Below are 22,477 nucleotides of genomic sequence, written 5' to 3' on the forward strand. Positions count from 1 at the left end.
TGTGCCGATCAGTTTGTGGTTATTTCTACATAGAGCCCTAAGAAAATAAGTAACTTGTACTACTAAATCCCTTTCCGGGCAACACTCTCTCACTAGATTACTCAAGCTACCTACTACTGTTTTATATGGATATTTGTTAAGTTTATAGAAATTGGGAAGTCGTCTTCCACTGCTTAAAACGTGTCTATGCTAATTTACTGATGCCAAGCATTTACAAAAAAAAAGAGTTAAAAAACAAAGTTGATAGAATTTGGGTTAATTGCCAGTGTCAGATGGCTGTATCATATGTTGCATTGCACACATTCTGGGGACTTTCCTCATTTAACCCCATCAATAGAACTACTGATGCCTGTGCTTTACTTTTTCTTCACAGTAGTAAAAACATATTTACTAAAAATTGCAAAATTAATCATTTTTCTTATGCATTAAATCTTTGGTTTGCAGTGTATCCAGATTAATCTTTGTGAGGCACTTGGGTGGCGTTCTTGCTGTGGCAAACATCCGAGGTGGAGGTGAATACGGGGAGAATTGGCACAAAGGTATGAGAGACACTCAACATCAACATGGTGTCCTTTACTTAACTAGGATCTTTTATATCACTTTATGTATTTGTTTCAAATTCCCTTTGCTACTCTGGCATGTGGTCAAACATATCCTAGAAACTAATGTTCATGAGCATCTGTATTTGTAAATTGCACAGTTGGGGCTTTACAAAATGTAGAACAGGTCCTTTGCTGCAAGGTATTGAAATTGACCATTGGAACCAAGCATTTTGTAAGGTCTGATTTGGGTCCCTTCGCTATTGGCAATGGGCAGGGTACGTTTGGGTCTTCTACTCGGTGCACCACATGAACCACACATCTCCTCATCCTGATATACTGCAGGAGTATGGATCTGCTTCTCATGAAGCATCACCAGGTACCTGTGGCCTTCTTCTGTTACACTGCAGAGGGCAGTCTTCCTCCTCTTTTCTCACCAGTTGAGGGTAAGCAGATAGGCTGAACAAGGGAGTTGCCAGAGTACTCTAGGGCAGGGATTAACACCCTTTGGCTGCCAGATGTTTTGCGCTGCACAATCCAATGGATCTAGCCAGCAGAGTCAACTTTGAGGGATCATGGGAGTCATAGTAGAAAACACCTGGAGAGGCACAGATTGCAAACCCCTGCTCTAGGAAATGCTTTCTTGTTGGATGGTTAAAGTGAATGTTTGCATCAAGTCTCCTTATAATACACACATTCATTCAAAGTAGTGCCTTTCCGACCACGGGTGTGGCATGTTAAATCTGTAATAAGACTACTATTAAGGGCCAGGAACAAGATTGCGCATCTTCTCTAGAGATGACACAGCTAGACCAAGGCACAAATGGATATTGTCCATTTCTACATTCAGTTTCTGAGCCTGGTTCCTGAAGAATGAGCCTTCAAACAACGTAACGGCTCACATTTGAACATTGAAGGTAGTGAAGAAGGAGAATACCAGCCTTCAGTAATTCAATAATGCAGCATTTGACTACATTTTGCTCCTGAGCCCAAAAGGAACTAGTCATATTGAACTCCCACTGGCATCACCTTATATCGACCCCCAACTGGTGACATAGATGAGTGTATAACTTTGTGACGGACTCGAACGCACAGTACCTAGTTGCCTGCAGCAGTAGCCATGATTATTTCTTCTTCTTCCATTTCCTGATAAAGAGACATGAGTTCTTAATCATCCCTGCTCCATTGAACAAATCACATTTTCTATGAAACCGACACATTGATATGTTGGTAAATGCCTCATGTTGAACACATTACCATATATATTTTTAACTTGGCGAATAACCTTCTTTCTAACCTCTCAAATCAAAGGGGCTTTTTTTGTGCTCAATATTCCAAAGGTATTGTTCTAACTTGTCAGGATGGTGGCAGTCCTGCCCATAAAAGTATTGATATTTTTAGCAAATGTTTGTTGTTCACTATTTGTGTTTAGGAAATTCTTTGGAGAGTGGGTGCACATAGGCCAGTGACAATTTGAGTGCTTTGAGTTTTCCCCTATCTACTCACTTCTCCTTCGTCCTTCCTTCCTCTACCTTGTCATTTTCTTTTATTGTGTATCAGTCAACATTTGACTTTTCACAAACACAAAACAAATGTTAGCATACATTGTAAAAGAGATACAGTTGAATCATAAAACTAAAGTAATAGACATAACATACAATACACTTCTCAATTTCTTAAAATCTGTTTGGATTACTTTGCATCTCACCCTCTAACAAAAGTATAATGGCCCATTCCCAGATCACATTTCGAGTAAATCACTATAGCCATTCAACTTATTATGGGTAATTCAGTTTCCTTTAAAAACCTCAGCACCTCCAATGACAAAAATATCTCTTTCCCTTCCTACACACCGGACCAAACATTGTCTCTTGCCAGGCTCATGTATCCAGTGACTTCCTCTCTTTTCTCGCTTTTCAGTAGCTCTTGTCCAAGTGAGGGCAGAAAGTGTGAACTGAAACTGATCCTTTTGTGTGCATACTTGGAGAAATCCTTTCTTTGTTCCCTTTTTCCCTGCTCCAGACCTCTGAGTCTTGGTTGGCTGTCTCAATCAAGTCTTGATTTTAATGAAGCTTGAAGACTTCATGCACATGTGTGATTGGGATGGGCAGTTTCAATTGCACCTTCCTCATGACACCTGAAGAGGACATTGAGTGTTAGCTGCAACACCTACGGAACTGTGTGAAATACCTGAAATATGCCTCCCTTACCAGTAATATCACAATTGGGTGAAGCAGCACCGTGGTTTGTATAGAGCCAAAACAGTGAGAAAGGGTAAAAGCTTGTTGTTTTCCTCAGTTGTGGTAAACTTAGAGGTGGCTCTTCCTGCAGTTCTCCCTGTGTTGTATGAATAGGGCCCGGCACTGTACAGGGATAACCTTTGGGAACTCAAAGGTCCCTTTCACCAGTGTGCCCAAGGAAACTCTTGTTTTTTCCATTAAAAGTGTACTCTAAGAATCTTCTGAAAAGTCCATTAAAAAATCGTCTTTGTATCTAATTACTATCCTCAACAGTTGTGCATAATCATTCTAGACTAAGAAAGCATTTTAGAGACTGTCAGAAAAGAGTCCAGAAGATCGTCTAACGTTTGTGCCTAAAGCACCAAGCCAAAAACCAGTAGGAGAAGCATATTTGTGTGGCTGAGGGTCAATGTGCAATGGGTCTCTCTGTCTCATAAACTTCCACACCACTTTGCTGTTTTGCCACATACCCATTCAGAGAAGCCACAGCAAGTTCATACTACTTGATTCTCCTTCCTGCCTTCCATAGGCTAATGCTCTCTGGTGTAATATGTGAGGGGTCAAAAATGGGAGGCCTGCCACGTTGTAATGTTTTCTCAACAAATGCCGTTTTATTGCATTTAAAGTTTGGATGAGCCTCACTATCCCTACCCTGACGAGGATTTCCCTGCCTAAAATAAACTAAGGAAAACACTCTTAACAAAGGATATCTGTCCCTCACACTTAAACACATAACAAATGAATAAGGAAATGCATGGCAGTTTAAAATAACATACAGTTGAATTTACAATGTTGCCACAGTCTCTCTTCACAACCTGGGTGAACTCCTCTTCCCCAGGCTTAAACATAATTCTGTGCCACAGTTCAAAAAAGAACACAAGGAAATCCTGGATTTCAACGAAAGTTCCAACACCATCTTATGCCGCTTCAACTGGTCAATGGAAAGTTCCAACACAAAAAGTACAAGATTTTTCTTCCTCCTTGAACAAGTTCTCAGTTCATAAATAACAGCAATAATTGCCTTGGTCAGGATGATTTTTGCCACAGCAAAAAGATGAATTTCAAAGAAATAAAATTCCTTTGCAACATATTTTCTTTTCTTTAGTACCACAAACCACATTAAATGTCTCTGCTAAAACCACTCTGTAGCACTTCAACTGCTACCTGGTCTACTTCCATGCCAGGCCCACTTCTCCAAAAATGTGTCATTCGGGGATATACTTCCTTGCCTGAACAATGTTTCACATCAACACTGCTTTCGGGTGGTTTAGCTCAACTGACAGGATGTTCATAACATTTCAAAGTGTTCAACACGTGGTATCTTCAGCATCTGCAACACCTCTTCATAGGAAACAGGATTCACATTTGTGCTCTTTGTTATTCTTTTACCAATGATGCTCCTCTGCCTTCTGGATATCCCTTCCCCAGAAGGACAGCCTTTTTGGCACTCTTGTTTCCCCAGCACACCATTAACCAATGATTGCCAAGGATAGGGTTTCTTTCTGCTTCTCTCTTGGCTTTCGCAATGTGAGTTTCTACCAGCTTTCACCAAATGTTGAACCAAATATGGGCAATAAGTCTCCCAGCCTGTAGACCTGCCATTAGCCCCCTTCTACTATTGGCAATCTGGACTAAATTGCGCTTGCCTAAGATTCAAACTCTTTTCGCTTTGGCAGTCCTTGTAGCACTTCTCTTGTATCAGTAGTCTCTCTTGGCTTGGGCAATGCTTGTAGGTCTTATCTTTTAATATCAAACCCTTGGTTTGCAGGGCTTTCCACAGACTCGCACCTTTAACTTTATAGTCATTCGCATTGTTTACAAACTCTTGCTTTTCACCAATTAGATGTTCAAAAACGCCTTGGGAATCACTTTCCCTTCTACGCAAGTGCTGCGTCTGCTGCTGCACAATAGTTCGGTATTCAATATTGCACTCTGTGCTTCTGTCACTTCCACACAAGCACTGCTTACTCGCTAAATGCCTGCCTGGGCTGCGCAAATGGGAATGGACCGCTCAGGGGTCACTACAAACCTGTGAACTCACCGGATCAGATATGTGCCTCCATACCCTTCGCCACTCGCAGGACTTCTGCTTTGGTGGCTTCTCGCAGGCTGATTTCTTCAGTCCGTCTTCACCCATGCCGCCAGTTTCTGGAGCTTCACTTGCTCCGGAAATCTTCTGATGCACACCAGCCACCAAAAATCTTCCTGAGGTCCTCGCGTGCACGCCAGCCAGATGATACGGCCTCTTGGGAAGGAAAGCTTCCCCTGACTTTGTTTCCCGCTGTGCAGGCTTTGCAACACAGATATCCCCTGGGTAAGCTTCTTCCTCGCATGCTTCCCGCTGAATGACCTCTACACTTCCAACTCTGGGAGGCACAGACCCTCTCAGGACCGGGAGCTGCAAACTGCCACACAGCGAGGGATGCCGGGGTCCATCCTCTCCTCCAGTTTCGGTACGGGAAGTCTGCACGTGTTCTGCTGCTGCTTCCAACTACTACTGCTCCTCTCCTGCTCTGCACCTGAGGGGGCTTTTTAAGCCTCCCATGCTCCCTCAGGTGTGGGTCATCGATATTAATGCCCCACTCCTACAAACTTGCACCTCTTCAGTCCTCTTCCTCATCCCAGAACATAGGGAATATTGGGACTTGAAGTCCTTAGTAACAAAGTTAGTTTTCTGTGCTTGATTTTCACTTTTAAACCTACTTTTTTTCCTCCCAATATTCTTTAAATGAATTTCATAAGCATCAGACAGCAAGCTTAATTGACAAGGAATAGGCAATTCTTTTAAGCTGTTATTTTTCTTAGACTTTCGTTCACTGTACCTTTAGGCGTAAGAGAGGTCTTTAGCGTTCCTAGTTTTAAGATCTTTATAGATGGCAAATACTGTATCTCATCCCACAAATTCCCCTCACTCCCCTCCTCCTTTTCTTCTCTCAGGTGATCCTCCTGCAGAACACCACCCCCTGGGTTTGGATCAGAAAGCATCTGCCTTTCCCTGGCCACCTGGTAGGAGACTTTAGGCAGGGAATTAGTGAGGAATCCATAGGATGCATCGCAATGTTCAACAAAATTCGACGCAACATACAACTAACAATATCTCACATACTGGCTTTCAAATAAACGAGTGTCCTGCTCACATCATAGGAACCAAGACTGCTGAGGGATGAGCGGGCCATTTTACAGCCCCTCATACATTTTCCTGATGTAGACCATATCTGTTGCACTTAGGCAGAAAATGTCCCTTTCGTGCAACTTTTATAATTTCCAAAACAGCGCAGAAATGTGAAGAGTAAACTGCTTTTGCTCGTCACTTTTCCCATCTGTTTTCAACATTTTTAAATAACTGATTTGTGAATAATGCTTCGCAGGGATTGGGTCCTCCGACGTATTCCATATCTATGACCGTAATCACCACAACTGTGCTGCTTCGGAAAATCTTTCTGCGTCGATACGCTGTCCTCGAGGGCCTCCGTCGAGCCGACGTCACAGGATGTTATAAGTAGGACGCACGACGTCCGTAGTCTCAGTTCCGTTTTTTCCATGAACGTGTTTGCTTTGGAGATCTCGGCGTGCCTCGATTCTACTGAATCCTGTTCTTTCTGTTCTTCGAACCTGTTTCTTCATTGTATATTGTATGATGTCTTCGGCTTCTTCCACCCCGCGGTCCGGGTTTAAGAAGTGTTGGGTGTGCGGGTCCAAGATGTCACTGACGGACACGCACGACGCTTGCCTCTGGTGCCTCGGGGAGGACCATGATACGGATGACTGTGTCGACTGCCAATCGCTCACATTGAAGGCCTTGCGGGAGCGTAAGAAGAAGCTGTCGGTCGGTAAGGTGGCCAAGCCCCGGAAGTCGCGTTCCACTGGTCTTTCGACGGATAATTCGAGGGGTGACTCTCAGCATCGTCGTCATGAGTCCGGGGGTTCTCGGTCTGGGAGTCGGTCCCGCCATTCCTGTGCCTCTTCGAGGCACTCCAGGAAGCGCCGTCACAGGTCGCCTTCCTCGTCCGAGGACTCCGCCCGTCAGCGGGTTGCTTGTCACAACAAGCATTCCACTCCTGAGGAATGGGATTCCTTCCGAAAGGAGATGGCGAATTTTCAATTGTCGGTCTCTGGTCCGTCTGTGCCGTCTGAGGACGCCAGTTGTGGCCGTACTAGAGACACCAGTCGTTGAGACCACCAGGCGCCTTCGAGGTCCCGGTCGGACAAGGATGGTCGCTCTAGGCATGCCCGTTCCAGGTCCCGGTCCTCGACGCCCTCGAGACCGCGAGAACCTGTGAAGTCTTCGAAGAAGACATTGACACCTGCGGCGCCGAGGTCGTCGACGGACTCTCTCGAGGCTCTGCCTCCGAGGAAGTCGTCAACGCCATCGGCGCCCAGGCTGTCGAGAGACACGCTCGGGGCTCTGCCCTCGAGGCCTGTGTCGACACCATCGAAGCTGTCGGCGCCACGCTTGACGTCGACGCCGATTCCGTGGACACCCTCGCCGCCTTTCGAGGCGGCTTTGTTGGAGGTTCCCCGTGGTACGGTGGAACCCCCCCAGAAAGGCTCTGGCCAAGGCTAAACATTTCTTTGTACCTTTTTCTGTACCCCTCCTTCCGGCCTCTGGATTATATTTCTGAGGTGGATGAGGGGTCTGAGGAAGGTGAGGTTCCTGATGATCTCCTTTCTGGTCATAGCCAACTTGAGGACCTGCATCAGTCGTTGCACGATGCCAGTGGTCTAGACACCTCTCCGGAGGTGGAGTTTGGTAGGCCTGAGCCTGGCACGCATGCCGAGTCCTCATATCGGCGCCTGATGTCGAGGGTCACGGATTACCTGGGGTGGTCTGCCCCCCCTGGGGATTTTCAGCAGGATGACCTGACTGAAATCCCCGACCAAGGTCGACCAACTGACCCGGTGCTGCCATTCCATATGGCCTTACAGAGAAGGGTGGCTGCGGCTTGGACTTCTCCGGAGAGTCTCCCAGCAGTGAGCAAGTGCTTGCTGAAGAAATATCGCCCAGCTAGTGGCGACCCCTGCTACTTGACCACGCAGCCTACTCTGGAGTGTTTGGTGGTGCAGGCGGCTACGGCCCCCGCAAAGCAGGCGTCGTACCCTACCATCCCTCCTGATAGGGACGACAAACGTTTTGACGGCTGGGCGAAGAAGGTGTTTTCTTCTGGGGGTATGGCGCTTCAGGCTGCCAACTCTGTTTGTGCCTTATCTCGTTTCACACACACTCTGTGGAACTGTGTTGCATTAGCGGCTGAAAATGTTCCCGAAGAGGACGAACGGGATGGTTTCCTTGCTATGGTTCAGGATGGCAAGGATGCCATGTGTGAGGCCATTCAGTCGGGTTTGGACATGGCAGATTGTGTCAGCCGGTCCATGGTGGCGAGCACCGTAATACACAGGTTTGCGTGGTTGCGGAAGTCGGGGTTCGCTCCTGATGTGCAGTCCCGGCTCCTCAACATGCCCTTTGACGGTGAACATCTTTTTGGCAGCAGGGCTGACGAGAGCCTTGAGAGGTTGCAAACCTCCAAAGCTGCAGCAAAGTCGTTGGGCGCTGCAGTTCGACAACCTTTGCCTTTTCGTCCTAGGGGACAACAATGGAGGGGTGGTTCCTTTCGCTATTACTTGTCCTTCAGTAAAGCGAGAGGAGCTGTCAGTCAAAGAGGCCACTGTAAGAGTGCCAGAGGTGGAAAACAGGGTACTGGAGGTGCCAAGGCAGCTCGGGCAGTTGCCTCTTTGCCCTCGGGCAACACCGCAGCCGCTACCACTCAGTCATGAGGCCAGGTCCCATGGTTCACCAGTTGGGGGAAGGCTGGCGCAGCATCTTGTAGAGTGGCGTGCCATTACTTCAGATGTGTGGGTTCTGGAGATCATAACCCACGGCTACTGTCTTCCCTTTCGGCAGAGGCCTCACGACAATCGACCTGGGAACCTCTCTTTGAAGAGTCCAGATCGCTCCTTGCGCAGGAAATTCAAGGCTTGCTGGAGAAAGGCACCATAGAACTGGTGCCTGTAGCGGAGAGGAACAAGGGATGGTATTCCCCTTATTTTTTTATTTCGAAGAAAGACGGGGGATTGAGACCCATCATGGACTTGCGCGGTTTGAACAAACTCCTCAGGAAGGACAAGTTCAAGATGGTACTCTTTCTCAAGTCCTCCAGGCCCTTCAACTTCAGGACTGGTTGGTGTCTCTCGACCTCAAGGACGCTTATTTTCATGTGCTGATCCATCCAAAGCACAAGAAATACCTGAGATTTGCTGTTGGCGACTCGCACTTTCAGTTTCGGGCCCTGCCGTTCGGGTTCACCTCCGCCCCGAGGTTCTTCACCATGCTCATGGTGGTGGTGGCAGCGTATCCCATGAAAGGTGGGATTCACATCTAACCCTGCCTGGACGATTGGTTGATCAGGGTGCGCTCACCCGAGCAGGTCCTGGCTCATCTGTCAGTCACCTGCCACTCCCTTCACCAGCTGGGCTTCTCCCTCAACTTAAAGAAGTCCCACTTGACGCCAACACAACGGCTCCAGTACATCGGAGCAGTGCTCGACACATCCCTGGGGCAGTGTTTCCCTCCCCAGGTGAGGGCTCTTCACATTCAGAAGATGGTGCACAAGTTTCAACTTGCCCAGACACTCCCGGCATTAGAGTTCTTGAGGTTGCTCGGCCTCATGACATCCTGCATTCTTCTGGTGCCAGAGGCCATGTTGCGGATGAGATCTCTGCAATGGGCCCTCAAGCTCCAGTGGTCACAGTCCTCCGGCAGGATGTCGGACCCCATTCAGGTGCCGCCCTCGGTCGCCCAGGACCTTCTGTGGTGGACCGTCGAACGCAATCTGATGAGGGGGGCTCCATTTTGGCTGCCCTGGCCGGAGGTGACGATCGTGACGGATGCATCCCTCATGGGATGGGGAGCTCATGCCAACGAGTTGACAGTCAGCGGTCGTTGGTCTCCGTCGGAGTCCAGACTCCATTTCAATCTGTTGGAGCTGTGGGCCGTCAAGCTTGCCCTGAAGGCTTTTCTGCAGACTGTGCGAGGGAAGAATGTCCTGATTCTGACGGACAACACAGTGGCCATGCACTACCTCAACAAAAAGGGTGGGGGGACAGGGTCACTTCCTCTGTGCAGGTAGGCGATGCAGCTCGGGTTCTGGGCCATCTAGCAGGAAGTTTTGATCTCGGCAGTTCATCTGGCCGGAGACGAAAACGAGACAGCGGACGCTCTGAGCAGGCAGAGCGCGATCTCTCACGAGTGGGAGCTGGCTCAGGAGATTCTCCTGGAGATCTTCGCCCTTTGGGGGGACCCATCAAGTGGATCTCTTCACCTCCAGTATCAATTGGAAGTGCGAAAGGTTGTGCTCGCAGGAATTTCCTCCAAAAGGAGCCTTAGGAGACGTGTTCGGGGTGGAGTGGTCCTTCCCACTGCTGTATGCGTTTCCTCCAGTCCCCGTCATCCCGCAAGTTCTGCGGAGGCTACGGAGGTTCGGTTCCCGTATGATCCTCATTGCTTCTGCATGGGCCCGGAGGACATGGCACCCAGACCTTCCCGACTTGTCCATCTGCCCTCCACGTTGTCTTCCCTACCGAGACGATCTGCTCTCATGGGAGGGGCGTCAGATTCTCCAACCAGAGGTCAGGTCCCTCAACCTTCACGCTTGGCTTCTGAAAGGTTGAGGTACAAGGATTGGGACCTCCCTGAAGACGTGATGGAGGTGTTGCTTTCGGCCAGACGGCCGGCGACTAAGTCCTGTACCGTTGCCGTTGGAGAAAGTTCTGCGACTGGTGCAGGGTTCAGAATGTGGTTCCTTTTTCATGTGACATTCCTGTGGTTCTGTCTTTTTTGCTTTCGTTGGCCCACAGGGGCCTGCAAGTGGGTACTGTTAAAGGTTACCTGGCGGCGCTGTCTATTTTTAAGCGCTCATCTGAGGAGTGTTCCTATTTCAAAATTCCTTTAATTTCTCAGTTTCTCAAAGGACTGACTAATGTGTTTCCACCTCCACCTTTCCAGGTGCCTGGTTGGGATTTGAACCTTGTTCTGAAATTCCTTATGGGTGCTCCGTTTGAGCATTTACATTCTTGTCCTTTGAGGCTGTTAACCCTTAAAACTGTGTTTTAGTTGCGGTCACTTCCGCTCGCAGAGTGAGTGAGTTGCAGGCACTTTCAGTTAAGCCACCCTTCACTGTTTCATAAGGACAGGGTTGTCCTTAGAGTTCGTCCTTCCCTTCTTGCGAAGGTGGTGTCGGAATTTCATTTAAGCCAGAATGTTGTTCTTCCGGCATTTTATCCTCCTGCGCATCCTGGTAAGGAAGAGGTGAGGCTCCATAGGTTGTATCCTAAGAGAGCTTTAAGTTTCTACATTTCACGCATGTCCCGGGTCAGAGTGGACGATCAGCTCTTTATTGGTTACGCTGGAAGGCGTTTGGGACAAGCTGTGACTAAGCAGACTTTGTCTAGATGGATGATCTTGGTAATTTCTGAATGTTACCGCCTGGCGGGTAAGGACTCTCCGGTAGGCTTACGGGCTCATTCTACTAGGGGTATGGCTGCCTCTACTGACCTACAGAGGGGTGTTCCTAATCGTAACATCTGTGAAGCAGCCACATGGGCTTCGGTCCATACTTTTGTGCGACAATACTCCCTAGATTCTATCCATGGGCATGATCTGGCCTTTGGCAAGGCGGTCCTTTACTCTCCAATTTGATTGGGCATTCTAAATTTTTATATTCTAAATACTTTTTCCCTCCTCCATACGTTGGTACTGCTTTGGGAGTCTGTCATAGATATGGAATACGTTGGAGGACCCAATCCCCTCGAAGAACAAGTTACTCTCTTACCTGGTAATGTTCTTTCGATGGGAAGGTCAGACGACGTATTCCATATCGCTCCCTCCCTACCTGATACGCTACAGAATTTCTTATGTGATTGCAGCTTACGTTTCCGCAAGGCTTTCTGTGGTCATACTGGCAGTGGTTTGGAGCCACACGTTATGGAGAAAAAACTACAACTGAGGCTACGGGCATCGTGCGTCCTACTTATAACATCCGGTGACGTCGGCTCGATGGAGGCCCTCTAGGATGGCGTATCGACATCATTGACGCAGGACGTGTCAAGCATCGGCAGAAATCATCAGTGTTAGGACGCCGTAATTATCCGGCTTCCATGGCTTCCACGAGACCTAATACTTGTGGTTCTCGTATTTGCCGACGAACTGTGGTTACGGTCCCTTTAAGACCTCGTCTGCCGGGAGCTTGGAAGTTGGCATGGAGACGATGGCGTCCTCTCACGTCTTTCACTTTTCCCCGTACAAGTTGAAAGACGTATAGTGATCATGTGACTATTATTTAAGCCACGCCTGTGCGTTTTGCCGACGCTTCTGAATCTTGTATTCTAGCGGCTTGCTTTTTCTCGTATCCAGGTTCTTGTCCCTTTTGCCTTGTTTTCCTGTTTCTCGACCTCGGACTGCCTTCGGACCCGACTTGCCTACTCCTTTGTACTTTTGCTGCCAGTCCTGCTCATCGACCTCGGATCGTCCACGGACCTGCATTGCTTACTCCTTTGTACTTTTGCTGCCAGTTCTGCTCATCGACCTCGGATCGTCCACGGACCTGCATTGCTTACTCCTTTGTACTTTTGCTGCCAGCCCTGCTCATCGACCTCGGATCGTCCACGGACCTGCATTGCTTACTCCTTAGTACTTTTGCTGTCAGCCCTGCTCTTCGACCTCAGGACCGTCCACAGACCTGCCCTGCTACTCATTTGTACTGTCTCCCGCTTACCGTTTTTTCTCCTGCATTGGAACTCTGCACCATTGGTACACGGACTAGAGACTGCCTTTAATGTACCTTTAGGCGTCCTCGTGCCGTCGGGTTAGATTTTGCTCTTTGGACATTCAGCTTGGATCTTCACCCTGCTTCTTGCTTTGCCTTCATTTCTGGATTGATTTCCTGCTCCTTTAGTTTTGGGTTTGCCACTACCTTACTTCTTATTCCTTCCTGGGGATATTCGGAGATTCAGAGATTCTGAAGAACCGCACAGGTTAGTGGTTGGTTTCTATTTTGATGTCTGCATTTTTGGCATAGAGTCGCATCAGTGTGATTATTGCTCTTATTGCAGCTGTCTGGGGGTCTTGCCTGTACACCTTAAAAAGACATCCCGTTCCAGTATCCTGTTCCATGCGGTTCTGGATTCTTCATTGGCATTCCATCTTTCCGCCAATCAATTGTTCTGGTTGTTCATTGTACTGACTAGTTCGGTAGATTGGCGAGAAGAATTCCTCGGCTAAACTACGAGGGCAAGAGCGCTACTGACATATTCAGAAGCCTTCTATATAAATGGATGCCAATGAGTCTTTGACAGCCATCATGCAGTTGGTGGCGGATCTACGCAGTGAAATGGCTAATGCCCATGCTGCCACCGAAAGACGCATTGATGAGCTGCAGGCTGGTTTTCAGCCCACCGGTGCTGGGGCACCTTCGCCCGCTGTGGCATCGGGTTCTGGGCTATCTCCTGCCCGTTCTGACACTGGGCCAGTGTACATGACTGCTCAGTTTCCCTTGGCTCCACCAGAGCGGTTTCTAGGTGACCCTAAGGCCTATCGAACCTTCCTTAACCAGTGTAGGTTACACTTTCTATGTAGGCCAGCCTCGTTTCCCGATTCAACCACTAAAGCAGCCTTCTTATTGTCACACTTGGGTGGTACGGCGGCGGCATGGGCCAATCCACTATTGGAAGAGGGCAGTCACCTCTTGTACAATTGTGACGCGTTGATTGAGGCTATGAGTCGGGTTTTTGATACGCGGTATGCTACGCAAGCCACCGACCTACAGTTATTGGCCTTACAGCAGGGAACTTCTACCCTGTTGGCTTACTTAGCCAAGTTTAATCAATTGGTTGCTGAAACTAATTGGCCAGAGGAGAAGAAGGCATCCTTATTTTACAAAGGGTTGTCTGATTCCCTTAAAGATACTCTATCCACGGTACCGGTAATCCCTACAGCGTTCTCTGAATTGGTTGACTTGGTAAACCAAATTGACTCTAGACAAGCAGAGAGAAGGGGGGAACGGAGACCGCTTCCTCCTCTTACGACCGCCACGCCAAATCCTGCCATCGGGTCCTCAGAACCAATGCAAATCGGAGCATTGCGGGGACCGTTGTCAGCAGAAACAAGGGAACACAGGAAAAAGAACGGCCTTTGTTTCTATTGTGGGTCATCAGATCATTTATTACGATCATGTACTAAGAAACCTGTTAAGAAACAGGGAAACGCGAAAGCCCGGCAATAGAAGGGGTTCAGTTGCCGGGTGGTTCTTGCAGCAACCCCCTCATGTCTACACCTTACTGTTTATCCGTCACTCTTAATTCCACCTCCCTCGGTAGGCGGGTGATTCCAGTTGTTTTGGATTAAGGTGCCACGGGGAACTATATTGACAGTGATTATGCTCGAGAGCTGGGTATACAGATTGTTTCCAAAGACTGCCCCGAGGTCGTGAATGCGGTCGATGGCTCAACCCTGGTTTCTGGCCTAGTGACTGAGCGTACTGCTACTTTGGTCATGAGGACGGAATGTGGGCATACTGAAGAGATCTCCTTTGACCTGATTGCCGCCCCACAGCTTAAAGTTATCCTGGGGCTTCCTTGGTTGAAACTACACAACCCCGTGGTGGATTGGCAGTCGGGGGAAGTGAACTTCCTTTCAGAACATTGTGACCAGTTCTGTTTGACATCAGTTCAGAAAACCTCTAGCCCAAGCCATGCTCTCATGGATTCCGCCTCCACGATGGGGGCTGTTCTTAACACTCAATTACCCTCAGAGTATCGAGAATATCGGGATGTCTTTGACGCAAGTGGGGCAGAAATCCTTCCACCCCACAGGCCTTTTGATTGTCCTATAGAATTGGTTCCTGGGGCCAAGATACCATCTGGTAGGATTTATTCGTTAACAACCAAGGAGGATGTCATCCTTAAGGAATACATCGACAAATCTTTAAAATCCGGCTTCATTCGGCCTTCGCGTTCTCCGGCAGCTTCCCCTCTGTTTTTTGTTCTAAAGAAGGAGGGAGACCTTCGCCCTTGTATCGACTATCGGGCCTTGAATGCTGTTACAGTCAGGAACCAATACCCGATTCCTCTGATATCAGTCTTGCTTGATCAGCTCGGCTCGGCCAAGGTCTTTTCCAAGTTAGACTTACGTGGGGCGTACAACCTTGTACGCATACGTGAAGGGGACGAATGGAAGACCGCCTTTAAAACTAAATACGGTCTATACGAATACACTGTAATGCCCTTTGGTCTAAGTAACGCCCCCGCCACTTTCCAGTTCTTCATAAATGAAGTCTTCCATGACATGTTGGATCAATATCTGATTGTTTATCTAGATGACATTCTGATTTACTCCCCCAACCATGAAACCCATGTTGTTCATGTCAGTAGAGTCTTACAACGTCTGCGGGACAATCATTTATATGCTAAACTGGAAAAGTGTCTCTTCCACGTACAAGAGGTCGGGTTCCTTGGCTTTAACATCACCAACAAAGGAGTCAAGATGAGCAGATCTAAGGTCTCTGCTATTTTGGATTGGCCGGTTCCCAACAATCTGAAGGCGTTGCAATCCTTTTTAGGTTTTGCGAACTTCTATCGACGTTTTGTTCAAGACTTTTCAGCCATTGTCTGTCCCCTTACGGCTCTGACTAGCTCTAAGAGATCTTTCCATTGGAATGGGGAGGCTCAACAGGCGTTTGATTCTCTGAAGTCCGCCTTCACCTCAGCACCGGTGCTCCAGCATCCGGACCCAACCCAACCGTTCATAGTCGAGGCTGATGCTTCGGATTTTGCTTTGGGTGCCATCCTGTCCCAACATTGCCCAGATGATGCAGGTTTACATCCAGTAGCCTTTCATTCCAGAAAGTTAACGCCTTATGAAAGGAATTATACTATCACGGAGCGCAAATTGTTGGCTATCAGGGACGCCTTCTTGGTTTGGAGGCATCATTTGTTGGGTTCTCAAGTGCCTGTTCAGGTGTTCACGGATCATAGGAATCTCTTGGCTCTTCACTCAGTGAAATGCACCACTGCACGGCATGCTCGTTGGCATGAATTCTTTTCAATGTTTGATTTCACTATTTCCTATCGTCCTGGTTCTCAGAATTCTAAAGCGGATGCTCTCTCTCGTCTACATGGACCCGCCAAATCCTCTCACGCCACTGGTGTACCTTTGTTACCCACTCAGGTGGTGTGTGGTTGCTCTTTACGTCCGTCACTTAAGTCCTTTATACAGGAATGGCTTTGAAACGATCCGCCAGAAGTAGCCAAATACAGACTGGAGATCATAAATTCATTGCCCTATAACCAGGGTAAAATATTCCTGCCTACTCTAGGGACGCGACGTACTGCTATACAATGGTGTCACGATTCATCTCTGGCTGCTCATCCAGGTATTAGGAAGACGGTTGATCTACTAAAAAGATGGTGTTGGTGGCCATCTTTATTGCAGGATGTTACTGATTACATAAATACATGTTTGGTTTGTGCTCAGTGTAAGACAGCACATGGCAAACCCGTGGGTTTGCTACAACCTATGCCTCTTCCAGATCGCCCTTGGTCCTCCATTTCCATGGATTTCGTTGTGGAACTACCTGTGGTGGAAGGTTTTGATACTATTTGGGTGGTCATCGACTATTTTACCAAAATGGCACTATTTGTACCTTGTCAAGGGATCCCTACTGCTCCTAAACTGGCGGATCTCTTTCTGCGGAACGTGTTTAGGTTGTTCGGTCTTCCTTCTATAATAATCTCCGACCGCGGTCCTCAGTTTACTTCACGCTTTTGGAGAGCCTTGTCGGCTGCTTTAGGTATTGAAGCTCGGTTTTCAAGTGCTTATCATCCTCAGACGGATGGGCAGACCGAACGTCTGAATGCTACTATGGAACAGTATATAAGATGTCTCATCTTTCAGCGTCAGGACGATTGGCTTTCGGTACTGTCTATGGCCGAATTTGCCTATAATAATTCGCTCCACACTGCTACAAAGGTTTCTCCTTTCTTTGCCCTTTATGGACAACATCCACGTTCCTTGCCTCTTGCCCCTGAACTGCCGGCTCACAACCCTGCTGCCCTTGCCTGTGTTAGGGACATTTCTGGCACCCATGTCCAGGTTAAAAGACAGTTGTTGGAGGCTCAGAACAGGACCAAGTTTTATGCAGACCGGCATCGTACCCCCGCTCCGGTGTATCTCCCAGGCATGAACGTTTGGTTATCTACACGCAACTTACGCCTGCCTGGTCAGAGGAAGTTGCTTCCACGTTTTGTCGGGCCATATGCTATATCGCATGTCATTAACCCGGCAGTGGTGCGTTTGGTTCTCCCACGTTCGTGGAAACTTCACCCAGTATTCCACGTGTCTTTGATTAAACCATGCCGTCTTGATACCCGTCTTCCCTCCCATCCTCCGCCTGTCAGGGTTCGGGGTGCTGTGGAGTATGAGGTTTCAGTGATCTTGGACACCAAGGTTCAGAACGGTAAAAGACTCTACTATGTTGACTGGAAGGGTTATGGTCCGGAGGATCGCACCTGGGAACCATATGAGAACATACATGCCCCGGTTTTGTTGTCCCGTTTTTGGAAATCTCGGAGTGTGGGGGCCTCTTTGGGGAAGGAAACTGTCAAGCATCGGCAGAAATCATCAGTGTTAGGACGCCGTAATTATCCGGCTTCCACGAGACCTAATACTGGTGGTTCTCGTATTTGCCGACGAATGGTGGTTACGGTCCCTTTAAGACCTCGTCTGCCGGGAGCTTGGAAGTTGGCATGGAGACGATGGCGTCCTCTCACGTCTTACACTTTTCCCCGTACACGTTGAAAGACGTATAGTGATCATGTGACTATTATTTAAGCCACGCCTGTGCGTTTTGCCGGCGCTTCTGAATCTTGTATTCTAGCGGCTTGCTTTTTCTCGTATCCAGGTTCTTGTCCCTTTTGCCTTGTTTTCCTGTTTCTCGTCCTCGGGCTGCCTTCGGTCCCGACTTGCCTACTCCTTTGTACTTTTGCTGCCAGTCCTGCTCATCGACCTCGGATCGTCCACGGACCTGTATTGCTTACTCCTTTGTACTTTTGCTGCCAGTCCTGCTCATCGACCTCGGATCGTCCACGGACCTGCATTGCTTACTCCTTTGTACTTTTGCTGCCAGCCCTGCTCATAGACTTCGGATCGTCCACGGATCTGCATTGCTTACTCCTTACTACTTTTGCTGTCAGCCCTGCTCTTCAACCTCAGGACCGTCCACGGACCTGCCCTGCTACTCATTTGTACTGTCTCCCGCTTACCGTTTTTTCTCCTGCATTGGAACTCTGCACCATTGGTACACGGACTAGAGACTGCCTTTAATGTACCTTTAGGCGTCCTCGTGCCGTCGGGTTAGATTTTGCTCTTTGGACATTCAGCTTGGATCTTCACCCTGCTTCTTGCTTTGCCTTCATTTCTGGATTGATTTCCTGGTCCTTTAGTTTTGGGTTTGCCACTACCTTACTTCTTATTCCTTCCTGGGGATATTCGGAGATTCTGAGATTCTGAAGAACCGCACAGGTTAGTGGTTGGTTTCTATTTTGATGTCTGCATTTTTGGCATAGAGTCGCATCAGTGTGATTATTGCTCTTATTGCAGCTGTCTGGGGGTCTTGCCTGTACACCTTGAGAAGACATCCCGTTCCAGTATCCTGTTCCATGCGGTTCTGGATTCTTCATTGGCATTCCATCTTTCCGCCAATCAATTGTTCTGGTTGTTCATTGTTCTGACTAGTTCGGTAGATTGGCGAGAAGAATTCCTCGGCTACACTACGAGGGCAAGAGCGCTACTGACAGGACGCAGACGCCAAAAGATTTTCTGAAGCAGCACAGCTGTGGTGATTACTGTCATAGATATGGAATACGTTGTCGGACCATCCCATCGAAAGAACGTTACCAGGTAAGAGAGTAACTTGTTCTTTGCAGGCATCATTTACAATTGAGATTAATTTCTAGAACCTGACCTGGTTGCCAGATTTTAGGAAGCCATCCTAGTTATGGTGAACACAGAGCTCAGAGTATTTAGCCAAACCCCACTCAAGGTAGTAATTTAGAACAGTCTAGGCTTAGTCTCAGGAGAGTTTGAGTAGGGTCAGGTTCCTTCAATGAGTCCACACATAATAGCACACAATAATTCAATTTAGACCGTTATAAAAATGCATTTTTAAGGCCTTTAGAACACACTGAAAAATGAACTAGCAGGTAGAACTTTCACACAATAATCTTAATACAAATAAATACAGTCACCATTGGATTAATCAAATGGACATCAGCAAATAACTTATCAAGCAAAGCAGGTAAGTACTGCAGATGCAATAAAACGATGGAAATCGGTCACAAGTTAAATATCCTATCTTCAGAAGGTCAAACCCTATGATGAATGGGGCCTTGCACCCAAAAGTCTAAGATGAGTCTTTCTTGTAAAAAAGATGCAATGGGCGGTGATGGTGGTGATTAGTTTCAAGTTAATTAAAAGTTCTACAACAACTTACCAAAGGAAAAGTTAAGTGTTCTCCTTTCATCCAAACCCAAGGCTGACCCAGGGACAGGATAGGATACCTGAACCAGGTTCACCGACCAAAGGTTAGGTCAATGGAGATAGGAGAGAAGTGCCTGTCCCCCTGTCCTAAAAAGGACAGGGGGAGAACAGGCACAAAGATGCTTACCCTCCTGATTGCGATTTTCACAGATGTCTTTTTGGATCGTCTATGGCTCGAACTTCTGCTCTTTGATCCAGTGAGAGGTTCCCAGGATTGCGGGTTTGAGGATTCTTTCAGCCGGATGGAAATGCAAGATGCAAACCCTGTCGGTGAAGAAATGCAGAATCCAATGATGCATACCTCCACAGGACACTTCACTGGATGGAGGAAGGCAAGTTCCAGCGATGATCACCATTTGCAGGCAACTACAGGTGTCCTTCCCGTTGCGGTCTTTTGGTGAGATAAAGCCATGGACCGCTTCCTGCTTTTCTAACCTTGTTTGAAAGCGGTACAGTTAGTTGTTTTTAAGTTTGGTTACTGTATTTTTGCTTCTCCAGCATGGGGTCTGGCATGGATTCACATGCTCATGAATATTCCCCGTCAGGCTGGGAATCCTCGGTAAAGAAAAAATCTGTATCAGTTTCGTTTCTGATCTGTCTTTCTTAGTAGTTACCAATCACTGGTCTCTGGGTCATACTGTCCCCAGCCAATGACTGCCCTCTCCCTAAGCCCCTCCTCTGGCAGCCATCCTCATATTTTTACCGCACGTTCAAGTGTTGGGAGTCCTCGTGCTATAGCTCTCAAGCTTTTACTGCGTTTTGCACTTTTTCAAAGAGATTTATCTCATTTTTCGGTTTTTATTGAGCCTCAAGCTCCACCGTTTCTACTTCTGATCAACGGGGACCCGTTTCAGATTTATCTGCGCCTCTCAAGGGTGAAGTTTTCGTCGAGATACGCTTCTTGGAGGATTCCAGAAGTTTCTGAGGCCTACCTCGCGGACGAGAAGAACATGGCCCAAGAGAAGGGAAGCTCGACTCCCAGCAAACTGTTCAGGATCTGCCCTGGATGCAACCTACAAAATGTGTTCAAGGAGGACGAGCATTCGAAATGCCTTTACTGCCCCCACGAGAACAAAACGCACGTGGAGAAGGACTGTGCGTTTTTGCATGAACATGTCGGATCGGACGATGAGGGATCGTCGGACCCGTCTCTCCCACTGGCTGGAAGGCAAGAGCCCAGATGAGGGAACGGTAGGGCTCCTCCGCACCTTCACCAACGCCATCAACCACGAGCTAACGCTCTGGCTCGGGGAAGAGAAAATCTTAGAACCCGGCTAAGCTTCTGGAGAGGCCCCGGTCAATCTCGAAGGAACCGGCCGAGGGGGAGCGAGGCGGTGACCCTCCCCCTAAGGTGAAGGGCTCAAGCACGCCCAAGGTGGTGACGGCCTTGATTCACCCGGCTAAGGCCTCTATCGAGGGAGTCGCTGCGGCCCTGGCGAAGCCTGTGGAGGCTATCCTAGTGGAGGCGACCTTGGGGCCCAGAGTTTCCCTGCCTCCGCGGAGGGAACCCTCTTTTAAGCCCATCGAGAAGACCCCCATGAATAACCCAGTGGAAAAAGAGGTGGGGGGCGGTGGCCGTTACGTACACGTACACAACCTCCGAGGAGGAACTGACCGAGAATTTGGAAGGGTCCCGGTCACACAGGAGGAATCCCGAGGAGGGGGACGACGAGAGCGAGGGTGGCAACGACGACGAGGTTCCCGTGGAGGAACAACCGTCGCTCCCGGCACGCCCGTCGCAAACCGAGCCTCAGGACAACTCGGCGGCCATTTTGACGGCAATCCAAGCGTTATGCACAGAGATAAGGACGAGACTGCCCATACCCCCGACGGACGACCCAGCTGTACCGGGTCCGTCGGGAAGCCCTCCAAACAAGAGGAGGAGAATTCATCCAGTGCCCCTTCAGCCCTCACGGCCTTCTCAGCCTTTGTCGCCTTCCCCATCCCGAGGGACGACACGGGAACAGACACGGTGACGACGGGACTGGCCTCCCGTCTCTGATTCCTCGGACGTCCCCGCCCGACAAGATTGGCTCCTTCCACGCCATGATTGCCAGGGCATCCGAGCTTTTTCAGCTGTGCCCTGAAGAGAAGAAGGAAGGCTTCCTCTACCAAAGGCGCAAGGCCAAGAGGAAGACGGTCCTCACGGTGCCGCTGCTGGATGACATCTGGGACGAGGGACTTGCCCTCCTCAAGAACCCGTCCACGAGACATGCCAAGAGGGACCGGTACGAGAAGAAGTACCGGGTCCCCGACGCCGCCCCGTTGTGCCTTAGGGCACAGCTGACCCCGGATTCGGTCATCTCAGCAGCGGCCAAGAAGAAAGCGGGGGGGGGCATCGGCTTCATCCACCGGACAGCGAGGTAAAGAAGCTGGACGCCATGGGACGACGAGTCATCTCGTCAGCAGCGACGACGATTAAGGTGGAAAACGCCCTAGCGTTTGTGGCCCGCCACGACAGGGAATTGTGGTAAAAGATTGTCCCCCTGTTGGACTTCCTCCCGGACGACAAGAGGGCAGAGGCCCTGGCGATCCTACAGGAGAGTGAGGTGGCGTCGGACCACGCCATAACTGTGGACACAGACATTGCCGACACCAGTTTCCGCCAGTTGGGCAACGGCGTTTGCCTTCGACGGCGCGGGTGGCTCAAGGCGACGGATTTCTGCAAGGACATGCAAGCCAAGGTTTTGGACATGCCCTTCGATGGAAACAATCTGTTTGGAAAGACTGTGGATGAGTCGCTGCAGGCCATCAGGACAGACACGGAGATGGCTCGGGCCTTGGGAGTTCTGCAGCAACGGCGGCCGCCCTTTCGGAACTCCGGAGGCAAGCAAGGTGCTTCCAAAGGATTCGGCGGCGGCTCATCGACCTACCGTCAGGCAGCCCGCTCCTCGTCGTAAGAAGCATACAGGAGACGAGGCAAGTCGGTGGATATCGCCGTCGTCACCAGGGTGACCAAGGAGGCTAGGCTGCTTCCAAGCAAGACTTAACCAGCCGTTGAATCGGGCCCCCACCGAAGCACCCGGGTGGGAGGCCGGCTGGCGAAGTTCGTCAGCGTGTGGGAGTCCATCTCCACCGACTGTTGGGTGCTGGATGCCCTGGCCCACGGGCAC

At 49.1% G+C, this 22,477-nt stretch overlaps 1 protein-coding gene across 1 annotated transcript in view; it reads left to right on the top strand.

Annotated features, from left to right (window-relative positions):
• The window catches only part of PREP (prolyl endopeptidase), a 1,557,310-nt gene that overhangs the window by 1,245,964 nt on the left and 288,869 nt on the right, over nucleotides 1-22,477 (top strand). The window contains exon 12 of the mRNA XM_069606586.1: nucleotides 445-539. Coding sequence (XP_069462687.1) covers nucleotides 445-539 — 95 coding nt within the window. The remainder of the gene's footprint in view (nucleotides 1-444; nucleotides 540-22,477) is intronic.

The sequence above is a fragment of the Ambystoma mexicanum genome, chromosome 4p (assembly GCF_040938575.1).
Source record: "Ambystoma mexicanum isolate Mex_15411 chromosome 4p, UKY_AmexF1_1, whole genome shotgun sequence".
NCBI classification, from domain to species: Eukaryota; Metazoa; Chordata; class Amphibia; order Caudata; family Ambystomatidae; genus Ambystoma; species Ambystoma mexicanum.